General features: G+C 40.3%; 1 protein-coding gene across 1 annotated transcript in view; it reads right to left on the minus strand.

The window, feature by feature from the left end:
- Positions 1-6527, minus strand: part of LOC114105049 (N-acetylated-alpha-linked acidic dipeptidase 2) — a 52768-nt gene extending 46241 nt beyond the window's left edge. The window contains 2 exon segments of the mRNA XM_071616597.1: positions 5238-5349; positions 6185-6527. Of these exon segments, the coding sequence (XP_071472698.1) occupies positions 5238-5349; positions 6185-6266 (194 nt within the window). The 5' untranslated portion in view covers positions 6267-6527.
- Between the last annotated feature and the right edge of the window lie 6331 nt (positions 6528-12858).

The following is a 12858-nucleotide window of genomic DNA, read 5'->3' on the forward strand; positions in this document are numbered from 1 at the left end:
TTAAGTTATGAATTATATGTCAAAAATACTAAATGGCAGAGCTAGAAATAACAATTTATATATATATGCCAATTTTTAAATTACTTATGTACAACTACAATTTTCATAATATTCTCCCTCAGAAAAGAATGCATTCCTTGGTAAAGACAATCAGAACAGATATGAGAAGACACCCTAAAAAAAAGTTATACTGCTATACTAATGGTGCTCCTCCTTGCTGGTGGCTACTTGTTCAGTAGATAGAGGACATTTGGGAAGAAATAATCTCAGTGTTTTCCAGGGACCAGTCAGGCACTTGTACACTTGACTTAACTATTTCTACTATTGATTATGTCAATATAGTTGCTTGTTTATCTCACTAAGGTTAAGGTCTGTATATTTTGATATTTAAAATTCCCAGGGCTTAGCACTTGTCAGGTACCATGGAAATAATGACTGATTGAACTGAGTTTAGGCAATGCCACCTTGGTTCTGGGTGTAAATGAGTTATAGCAATTAAATGAACTCACGAATATACTTCTTACTGTGACACATTTTGCTTTAGGTGAATAATGTTTTAAAGTTTCTCAACCATCCTACTTCCCACCTCTGTCAGATGAACAATAATATAAACTTTTATAAATTATTTTTAAGTTAAGCAGAGGACAACCAAAAAATATATGGCAATAAAGGTCAATTAATATTTATTGAAAACTTTCGACATGCTAAGGACCCCACTGGCACTTTCACGTTTGTTATCTCATTTAATCCTTACAACCTTCTATCTTTGTCCCCATTATACACAAAAGTAACTGAAAAAAAAATGGTTGAATAGCTTCTTTATAATTGCATAGCTAATAAGTGCTGGGGAAAGAAGCTGAAATTATACTTGTCTGAGTTTGAGAAATGGTGATATTTCACTATATATCACTTAATCTTATTACCCAACTGCTTACATCTTTGTATAGCTCCCTACATTCTGCATTATCAAATTCACACTGCAATGTGGCATAGGAAGCCCATTGGTGTCTGTCCCATATTTTCAACTTCATTTCCTCCCACTGTCTTTATTACCTGCTCTGGTCTATGTCATTGAGCATACTTCTGTTCTCCCTGAAATGATTATGCTTTCTCTCTCATACCCTTTAGTCTTCACACAAGGTCTTCTCTCAGACATGAATATTTTCTCATCTACTGAACCTCTCTTCATCAACTTTCCCACCTGCAAACTGTTAATGGTTCATAAGGATCCCTCAAGACTATCTTCTCTGTGAAGCCCTCTCTAATATTATTAAATGAAAGCTGCAAATACAGATGCTTAATAACTTAAATATTTGTTTTAAAAAGTATAAATATGTTTAGGCAGAAGTAATTTTTTATACATGGGGAAACAATGAGTCTGAGATATTTAATTTTACTTTACATAATATATTTTCATTTTCTTTTCTGTAATGAGCAGATACTATCTTACAATTAGGGAAAAATAAATGTATTTTCTTAAATTAAGATGTTGGGTTAACCATAAGCTTTTGCCTTTCATCTTTTAGAGAACCCACTGAAATGAAATAGAGAAATGAAAAAACAAATTAAGAAGGAGCAGCTGGAAATAACATCATTTACTTTTGAATTTCTCCCTGTGATGTAAGGTGGCCATCACATATTAACTTGGCAGTGTTTAGGACAAAAAGCTTCTTTTCAAAACAATCATTGCCAAAAAGAAAGAATTAGAATGACTGGCTTATGGACTAATCAGGAGATCCCTGGGCTGAAAGGAAGGTAATCATTACTAAACACATGCCCTCCTGGAAGAAGACAAACACAGTTGACATTGTGCCAACAAGAAAGTGATAGGGGAAAATCAAATTGCTCCCACAACTAATTCTTTTAACACAATCTTGAATCTGGCCTTTCCCTGCTAAACTATTTTTCTGCATGTATACATTCCTTAAACTTATGATCAACAATTCCTCAATATCCTCTGCTCCTTCATGGAAAGTTTGCATTAACTACTGGCCTTAACAGGTATCTTCTGAGGACTTTGCTTATCTGCAAACTATTTAATTTCCATGCCCCTACCTATCTTGGAGCAAGAAGGATAACTAGGAGCCCTTCTTATTTTTCATTGTTTGTTTTTTCTCATTCTTTTCCTTCCTTTCAAATAGCTCTTTTGGTGCTTATAACCAAATAGGTGCTCTCATTTGCAAAACTGTGGGCTATTCCTTTTCCTTCATTAAAGTCATGGACTCCTGGACTGGGGATATAGGTCAGTGGTGGAGTGCTTGCCTAGCAGCACAAGGTGCTGTGTTACATCCTCAGTACTGCAAAAAAGTGAAAAATATTTTTTTAAATAATTGTGGACTCCTAATGCACTGTATTTCCCTCTTTTCCTATTCCTATCATCCTTCTTGGTATGCATTTCTGTATTCAGTCATACACAAAGGAAAGAAAAGCCAGTCTCAAGGATGTACTTAATCATCATGAAAACTATTAATACATCATTTATCACCATATGTATGGTAATATATCCAAGGTAATATAAAGCAATATAATATGGTATATTAACATAATATATTAAACATACTTTATAGATTACAGCAAAGTAATAGTAATAAAAATTTCAAGGTAAGAGCCAGCACCAAGGTTTACTCCTGATAACTCATGTAATTTTCTAGGTGCTTTCTTTTGGACACTTCACGCTATGCGGCAGAGGTCAATAATGTTAACATTTTACCTGATTTTTTAAGTTATACAAATTTAAACATGTTGTCTCATTTCATAAGATAGTCTGCATTTTATAGCATTTTACCAAATGAGCAATATAGACTACAAGTGATAGTCATCCCATTGCCCACTCATTATTTTTCTGTGTCTCCAAAAAGCATTTCAGAACAAACATTTTGAATTAGCTTCCTGATATCTGATGTACCTTGGTCATAAATTAGCTCAAATTTCCCAAGAACAGTATAGCTGTTTTTATTCCTCATTATTGCTAATTCTAATTCATCCATGGGAATTAATATGGAATTGTGTGATCTCATTAAACCACAGCATGGACAAGGAGGAAATGTATCATGGAGTATGCACTTCATTCTGCGTATTGATCTCTAGGGTTCAGTTGAATTCTCAGAAGAAGAGAAATGAAGAATATAGGGAAAAATGTCTTGAGAAATAATGAACAAAATCTTCCTAAGAAGGAAAGAAAAGTCTTTTCAAAAAAATTTACAGAAATAATTGACTATTTGTATTTAAGAGTATCATCAATCCTTAGATTGCACCATATCAAAAATTAAGTCGATTTGGAACATTGACCTTAAATGTGCAAACTGCCATTCTAAAACTTCTAGAAGAAAATATTTAAGACAATAGTCTCATAGACAAACTTAGATAAGACAGAAGAAGTAGGAAGCATCAAACAAACAAAAATTAATTAAATGAACTTCATTGAGATTAGAAATTTCTGATCTTCAAAAACTCCACTATGACAAAAGGCCAGCTGCAGTAGAAAATATTTATAATACATATGATTAACAAAGGACTTAACCCCAGAATATGTATTGGAAAATATATGGACAGAAACTTTATAAAATAAGATATACTAATGTCTAATAAGAACATGAGAAGATGTTTAGTATCATGAGTCATGAAGAAATGCAAATTAAAATTACAAAAATATAGCACTATTCAACAATTAAATTGGTTAAAATCTGAACAACTGACAATACTAAGCATTGCCCCGGATATGGAGCTACTAGAATACTTACACTGATGGGTAGAAATATAAACTGCTATGACCACTTTTGAAATCTCTTTAGCCTTTTCTTAAAAAACTCTAAAGGGCTGGAGGTAAAGTTCAGTGTTAAAGCACTTGCCTAGGATGTGCAAGACCTTAGGTTTGATCCCCAGCAAAACACACACACACACACACACACACACACACAGAGAGAGAGAGAGAGAGAGAGAGAGAGAGAGAGAAGAAAAACACAGCAAATGCTTATCCTCCAACCCAATCATTCTAATAGAAATGAAAATATATATCACATGAAAACTTGTAACATATATCTATATAAGCTTCTTTTACAATAATAAAAAGTAGAAGCAATCCAAATGTCCCTCAAGTACACATTATAGAATATCTGTAAAATGGTATTCTACTCAGTGATTTAAAAAAGAAGAAGGAATTAGTGACACATGCAACAACGTGGGTCAATCATTTTTATTTATTTATTTATTTATTTTTGGCAGTGTTGGGGATTGAACCCAGGGCCTTGTGCATGCCAGGTAAGCAATCTACCAACTGAGCTACATCCTTAACTACCTGAGTCACTCATAAAATCATTATTCTGAGTGAAAGAAGCCAGACAACACACAGAACATGCTATGAACACCACATTTATATAAAAATTTTAGGATATGCAAATAAATCTATAGTGATGTAAAACTGAACAGTGATTATGTAGGGTCAGGGGTGAAGGGAGGAACAAACTACAGAGGGTATGCTAGAAATATTTTGTATCGTGATTGAGGCGATGGTTTGTTGCATACCACAGACATCTGTAAAAACTCTGAAGTTGTAGATATTATAGGGATCAAGATTACTTTATGTAAATTATCCTTCAATAAAGCTGATTTTTAAAATATCACTTCTTTGAAACAGCCTGAACACAGAAATAAATGTTATGCTAATTGCTTTCAACAAGTTCACAAATATCACTCTGAATATCACTCTTAGAAGATGGACGATTGGCACAGATCATATTTTGTTTTCATGTTGCCCTATTTTTGAACCACAAATTTATATTAGCAAGAGAGGATCAAGGTTTAACCTGTGGCAGACAGAATCTGAAACACTGATCTCCTTTTCACTAAATCACTGAGCAAAGAACAAACTAAGTGAATACAGTGTGTAAAAAATAAATAAAATTGCTGATTAAATTCAGGCTACTGATTACATCCACAGTGAGGAACAAAGAACAGCATTCACTTGCAGCCCAGAGCTGCATGAAGTTGAAACATCCCCCAGTAAGCCAACAGATACTTTTCTGGAGGATGAAATTAGGAAGAAAGACCTACTTCTTAACAAGTTATGGATTTCACACCAAGAGTGGTTTAAAGAGACATTTTAACTAACCGTAAATTAATGAGTAATATATAATTTCACACAAAGATTGTTCAACTGTATTAAAACCAGTTTTAATACACCTATGACTAAATAATACTTTAAATACTATGTTTAGAATAAAAATGCAAAACAAACCTACCGAAGAAATGATCTAATGTTTTCAGCTTTCATTTCTGACAACAGTTTCCCTCGTATACTTTGACCATAGTGTGGTGCACGGATTGTTTCTTTGAGAGGCTTAAAAAACCAGCCTGTGGGGGGAAAAATACATATACACAATTACTTTTGACTTTATTAGAAGTAGAAACCAGCTGTGGTGCAGTGGTGCATGCCTGTAATTCCAGAAACTAGGGAAATTTAGGCAGGAGGATCTCAAGTGTGAGGACAGCCTGGAACACTTGACAAGACCCTGACTCAAAGAAAAAAAAAAAAATTAAAAAGAAGAAAAAAACCAAAAGCCAAAAAAGGCAAAAAGAAAAAGAAAAACTGATGCCTGACAAATAGCTCATAGTGAACTTTTTAAAAAAGATCCATATAAAATGCAGAAAACCTCCACATTCCTTTGTGTGCTGCAATTTTGAGTGGGTTAAAACCGGTTTTACTTGAGAGATGTGCTTTCCCTTCTTACATGTTTGCATCTCTGAGTTAAGGCCTTTCTTATTCTCGCCAGGGGATCTAATTTGTACCAGTTCTTGACACACAGGGAGTTTTCCAAAATTTATATATTTAAACGATAAGGAAAAAATTCTTTGCAGTGCTTAGTCAATATTAGCTAATAATTTTGACTCATTACTATTCCTTGGAAATGCAAATAAATTTTTCATCCCTGAACAGTGACAGCCCTAAGTTCTCTTTTCAAATGCCCACAATAAAAGCCTGAACTCAGTGAGTTTATTTATTTTATTTTTTTCTTATTGCGGCCACAAATACATTCTGTTCGGTTTCTAGTTTGGGTGCAGTTTATGGAGTTAGCCATGTTGTGAGCCGAACTAGACACTGGCCTGGGACAACCCACTCGCTCCAGCTACAGGCTTCCTCCCTTTACCTCCCCAGAGAGACAGCCCGGAGACTTGATTGTACACTCACCCACCATAAAGCCCACCAGAAAAGATGCCAGCACGGCAATCAAAGACATCCAAAGGTACAGACGGCCCCTGGACTTCGCCATGGCTTCTGTTCTGAGATCTGGGAGCCAGCAGCCCTCGAAAAAGCTCCGGGCTGCAGAAGAGCAGAGAGAGAGCCTTGAAAGCGGCGACCTCCCAGGCAGCTTTCACCGCCGCTGACCGCAGCTGACCTTCCAAAAGGCGGCTCAGCCCTGCCAGTGGGTCCAGAGACTAACAAAAAGGAGCGAGCCCAGAGCTCCTTCTGGCCCCTGAAGTCGCCAGGAACCCTGGCGGGGAGAGAGGAAGCCCTGCAGAGGGAGGAGGCACTCTTCCTGTTGGCCTGCAACTTCCATTCCATGGATCCTGCAGTATCCGGGCAAAGTCGGCTGTGGCAGCTGCGGGAAATGTTCCTGCTGCCTAAAAGATTAAAGCACTGCTTCTTCGCCAATCCCATCCCAAGAATTCCGGAATCTCGGCTGCAAAATGTATTTGAGCGTTGTTTTTCATTCCTTTTTGATTGCTCCGGTTCCAGATTCTCGGACCCAATTTCCAACTTGTCAAACTTGGGAATAATCCAGATCCTGACTGCTCCACTGCAACTCACTAATGTCTCAACCATACATCAACACCAAAATGAGAATGAAATTCTTTTGTTCCACCCCCTCACATGAACAAGTCTCCAAATTCGGGTAATTCCTCTCTAACTGAGGTTTTCACATTCCTCACTGGAATGTTATAGATTCAAGTTAATACAGTTAGCCATTCAAAGGATCTTGCATTATTACAGTCAGTGAGTTTTGAGCAAATGTCACTGCCCCAGCCCTCATCCTTCCCTTACACTTACCACACATTTTCTTTAAAGGTGTTTAGAAGATTTGCAAACAGAACTCCTGCATCCATCCATCTCACCCAGAGGGAAATTTTAGGAATTTACAAAGGGCTACTCATATGTAAGCAAAATCATTTTCTTTTTCAGCCAAAGCAACATTTTTGCGTGGGATTGGAAGGAGATGGTACCTCCAGGACTATGCCATACCTTTGCTGCATTGTCTGCAGTTCTAATGGCCTTAGACAAGGCATCTTTCTTCATTTTTAACAAGTCATTACAAGCAAATGATTTATTTCTCCTCAGTGTTATTGTTGGCTGATATAGCTAATGTTTTTTTTTTTTTCCCCTCTTAGAACTTTGGTAAAATCCCTAAAAGTTAACTTTAAAACAAACATCTTTATTGAACTAATTGCTTTTTTAGAATATTTATATATTGTTTAAAGCCCAACTAACCTCAGCTCCTTTAGCTACTGGCCCCTTACACATTCCTCAAGTGATTCTTCTGGTGTTTTTTATTTCAGAGACAAACACCTTTCCATGAATATTTTCTTTAAAAAATAAGTTGGTCCCTAACCCTATAGATGCACAGCAGCATATACAGCAAGTTAGAATGAAATTATTGATAATGTGCAACAGCTGGTGAAATAATTATCCCCCTCAATCTTGGAGCACCCAGATGTATTTTATCTGTTTTACTAATAAAGAATATAGGGCTTTAAATAACTATCTAGTGTCAAACATTGGGACAAGAGTCTTCTCAATATCTAATATATAATATCTAATTTGATTGTGCTTCACATAAACATTTTGAGGATCACTTATGTAATTTGTTAATTTCTAGACCTTTGGCTATTTTTTTCTTCTGTTTTTCATGAAAACTTTGCTATTGCTGTATAGCTCTCAAAAGACATATGTAAATTACCTCTACAACAAAATTTTGTTGGAGAGAGAAGGTGGAAACTAATGATTAAAATAGCTGCTTGTTAAATTATTTTTTCCCTACTCCTATCTTTTTTAAAATTTATTTATTTATTTTGATTTTTTATACATGACAGCAGAATGCACTTCAATTCATAATACACATGTACAGCACAATTTTTTCTCTGCTTGTACATAGAGACACATCATTTATGTCTTCATATATGTACTTAGAATAATGATGTTCAACTCATTCCACCAGCTTTCCTACCCCTATGCCCACTCCCTTCCCTTCCTTCCCCTTTGCCCTATCTAAAGTTCCTTCATTCCTCTCATGCTCCCCCTAACCCCCAGCCTTCATTATGAATCAGCATGCACATATCAGAGAAAACATTCGGTATTTGGGTTTTGGGGATTGGTTTACTTCACTTAGCATGATATTCTTCTACTCCATTTACCTGCAAATACCATGATTGTATGCTCTTTTAATCATGAGTAATATTCCATTGTGAATGTATATCACAGTTTCTTTATCCATTCTTCAATTGAAGGGCATCTAGTTTGGTCCCATAATTTAGCTATTGTGAATTGTATTGCTATAAACATTGATGTGACTGCATCTCTGTAGTATGCTGTTTTTTAATACAGTTCTGTGGTGTGCAGTGTTGTGGCTGGTGATAGTCTTCATACCCTGTCCTGTGTCCCCAGGTGCAGGCTGTCACGATGAACACTACAGAAATGCAAAAAATAATTAGAAATTATTTTGAAAAACTGTACTCCAATAAATACAGTTCTATGGTGTGCAGTGTTGTGGCTGGTGATAGTCTTCATACCCTGAAGACATCAAAGACATAGACAAATTTCTAAAATCAGATGATTTACCCAAACTGAATCAGAATGATATACACAAGTTAAACAGATCAATTTTGAACAATGAAACAAAAGACACCATCAGAAGACTACAACCAAGTAAAGCCTAGGACCAGATGGATACACTGCTGAGTTTTAGAAAACCGTCAAAGAAGAACTAATACCAATACTCTTCAAATTATCCCATGAAATATAAAAAGAGGGAACACTTCCAAACTCATTCTATGAAGCCAATATCACCTATTCGAAAACCAGATAAAGACACATGAAATAAAGAAAACTTCAGACCAATATCTCTAATGAACATACATGCAAAAATTATCAATAAAATTCTGGCAAATCAAATACAAAAACATATTAAAGTGATAGAGCACCACGACCAAATGAGATTCATCCTAGGGATGCAAGATTGGTTCAACTTTTGGAAATCAATGAATGTAATTCATCACATCAATAGACTTAAAGATAAAAATCATATGACCATCTTAATAGATGCAGAAAAAAGCATTCAACAAAATGCAGCACCCTTCATGTTCAAAACCCTGGAAAAACTAGGGATAATAGGAACATATCAACATTGTAAAAGTTGTTTATGCTAAGCCCAAGGCTTTTTCTCATTCTAAATGGAGAAAAAAAATGAAAGCATTCCCTCTAAAAACTGGAACAATACAAAGATTCCCTCTTCCACCACTTCTATTTAACATAGTTCATAAAACTCTATCCAGAGCAATTGGATGAAAGAAATGAAAGGAATACAGATAAAAAAAGAACTCAAATTGTCTATTTGCTTATGACATGATTTGTGTGAGAGCAGCTGTTGGAGGTCCTCTAAAAACATGCAGACAAACAGTGTTTCCACTGCTTGAATCCCAGGTCACAAAGCTACAAAGAATGCCATTTCCCTCTAGCCTGCCATCTGGATCCTTTACTCCTATCTTAATTATACTAATTGAAGTTTGACTAATAGAAAAATTGACGTATTATTTAGCAAAATTTTCCAAATTGGCTAATTTTCCCATATAAAAATTAAATCACGGGCTGGGGATGTGGCTCAAGCGGTAGCGTGCTCGCCTGGCGTGCTTGCGGGGCCCGGGTTCGATCCTCAACACCACATACAAACAAAGATGTTGTGTCCGCCGACAACTAAAAAATAAATATTAAAAAATTCTCTCTCTCTCTCTCTCTCTCTCTCTCTCTCTCTCTCTCTCTCCTCTCTCTCCCACTCTCTCTTTAAAAAAAAAAAAATTAAATCACTGCTGGGCACAGTGGTACATGCCTGTAATCCCATGACTTTGGAGGTTGAGGCAAGAAGATCACCAGTTCAAGGTCAGCCTCAGCAATTTAGTGAGGTCCTAAGCATTTGGTGAGACCCTGTCTCAAAATAAAAAATAACAAGGGCTAGGGATGGTGCTCTGTGGTAAAGTATCCCTGAGTTTAATTTCTGTACCCTCCCCCCAAAAAGGTTGGTTTACTAACTCAACCAATACTTATTGAAATGCTATAGCATGCCACTCATTGTGCTTAATCCTGAAATTAGTATCATTTTATTTATAAAACCTACAATGTATGAGAAGACAGATAATGATTAAATAATTAAATGTAACAGTTTCAAGAAGTGCCACGTCCGGCTAACAGAGCCGAGTCCGGCGAGGGACGGCGGGGTTAAAAATACACAGGACACCAAGGTTCTTCATCCAGGAGGGAGCGTGTGCGCGCGCGCTTTATTGCCAAATTTGTTCCCCTTATATATCTTTTTAACAGCTGCGGGAAATTACTCAAAAGTGAGGAGGGAAGAGTAATAACTGCGTCCTTGGGTTACCGTCACGTCACCGTCCCCTATCAGGAGGCTCGAACAGGTCAAGATGTTCCCGAGAGACACATATATGCGAGGCAGATAAACAGGGAACCGCAAGCCTGCGTCATGGCCTTGTGAGCTGGCCACATTGACATGCATAACAAAGAACTGGGGGTTGAGTCCCCAGGGGCCAGGGCGGGCCTACTATCAGCAAAGAAGGAACAGTATTTCCTCAAATATGATCATTATTATGCCCTATTAGGCAGCATTTGTAATCTGTATCTTTGTTACCGCTTTTGACTGGTGAGGAGTCCTTGCTTCCCCAATGTTGAAGAATAACACCAGAGAAGCACGCCAAGGCAAGGTCAGAGTAGAAATTAGAAGTTTATTGAGGGAGGGAAGGAAGATGGCGGGAGGGAGGGAAGGAAGATGGCGGGAGGGAGGGAAGGAAGATGGCGGCGAGGGGAGTGCATTGTCCCCGTGTGCTGCTTCACTGTGTGGGAGTATGACAAGTCAGGACGGCTAAAGGATATCTTGTTAGGAATTTCCAGCAATAGTGGGGTGCTCCGGAACCTGGAGGAAGGATTTCCATCGCACGAGGATCAGCTACGGGGACTCAAACGCGAGAGGTTTGTCGCACGGAGGGTAACACTGCTTATTCAGCAAATCACCCCGTGGCTAGAATCTGCAGCGTGCGCTGGGATAGAGACGCAGGGTTACAGCGCTGCAGTTTCTGCCAGCCGCGCAAGCACTGTACTCAGGGCTGAATTCTGGGTTCGAGACGGGGGAAGGAAGCGGTCCATCTCGGTTCTCCACACCGGTCAGACCACAGAGGAGGCCAGCAGCCACCATGTTGGTAAACTGACGTCACCACCCCTGTTTTCGACTGACCGCAGCTCATTCAGCCATAGAACAGGTAATTTCAGGCTGCAATTCGCCTGCGGCTTGCAGACAGATTGCTAGGGCTCAGCGCCTGGGTGCTTCTTAGAACCTGATCTTATCGGAGTGAATACCGAGCACGGGGCGGCCGAGTTCCGGCTCCCGGAACCGCCCTGGCCCAGGGCTGCTGAGCCTGCGGAGGCTGCTTCTTGGACCCTGCTCCTACCAGAGCATACAACAAGCACTAAGCAGCCGAATTACGGCTCCCGGAACTGAGCCCGCGGGGACTGCTTCTTGGAGCTTACATCTATAGGAGCTTACACCGAGCACGGAGCGGCCGAGTTCCGGCTCCCGGAACTTCCCTGGCCCAGGGCTAGGAGCCCGCGGAAACTGCTTCTCGGTCCGGGTCCTGCTGAGGGCCGGTCAGGACTCACCCGGTGCTTTGGTTGCCCGGCAAGGGGAACGAAATGCTGCCATTCGCATAGGATACCAACATGGCAGAGATCTGATGTCTGCAGAAAGCGGCGGAGGAGGGAACTTCATCAATACCAGTGGTGACATAAGCAGTTGGTCTCCTGGTAGGGGGGGTGAGGCACAGTCACCCGAGTCTCCTCAATTTGTCGTCGAGCCAGAGGGAAGGAGCCGGGCCGCCGCCAGCGCCCGGAGCAGGCCCAGCGGCTCTCCAGCGTGGTGACCACGTGACCCCAATTGGAGAGGGGGCGGAGCGGAGCCGCCACCAGCAACCGCAAGGTGGGCAGACCCGCGACCCAGTGGTACATGGGCGTGGTAGGAGGGGCAGGGCAGAGCCGCGGTTCGCGCTGTGATGAATGAGCGTGCAAGGTAAACAGACCTGTGACAGCCTGGCGGGTCAGGCCCAGTGGCCTGCCAGTGTGGTACACACGTCACCCCAACTGGAGTAGGGGCAGAGCAGATCCTTCTCCCACGCCCGGATCAGGCCCTGCCGGTGTGGTGGTCACGTGACCCCAATCGGAGTGGGGGTGGAGCAGAACCGCCACCCGTGCCCGCAGGGTGAGCAGACCAGTGATCAACCTGCAGATCAGGCCCAGGGGTCCGCAGGCGTGGTAGGAGGGGCAGGGCAGATCCGCCGCCCGCGCCTCCAAGGTAGGCAGACCTACAACAGACCGGCGGATCAGGCCCAGGAGCCTGCCGGCGTGGTACAAACACCACCCTAATTGGAGTAGTGGCAGAGCAGAGTCGCCGCCCGTGCCAGGAACAGGCCCAGTGTCCTGCAGGCGGGGTAGTCACGACACCCCAATTGGAGTAGGGGCAGAGCAGAGCCTCCACCCATGCCCAAAAGGTGGGCAGATCTGCGACCGACCAGCGGGACAGGCCCAGTGGCCTGCCG

The sequence above is a fragment of the Marmota flaviventris genome, chromosome 9 (genome assembly GCF_047511675.1).
Source record: "Marmota flaviventris isolate mMarFla1 chromosome 9, mMarFla1.hap1, whole genome shotgun sequence".
Taxonomy (NCBI): Eukaryota; Metazoa; Chordata; class Mammalia; order Rodentia; family Sciuridae; genus Marmota; species Marmota flaviventris.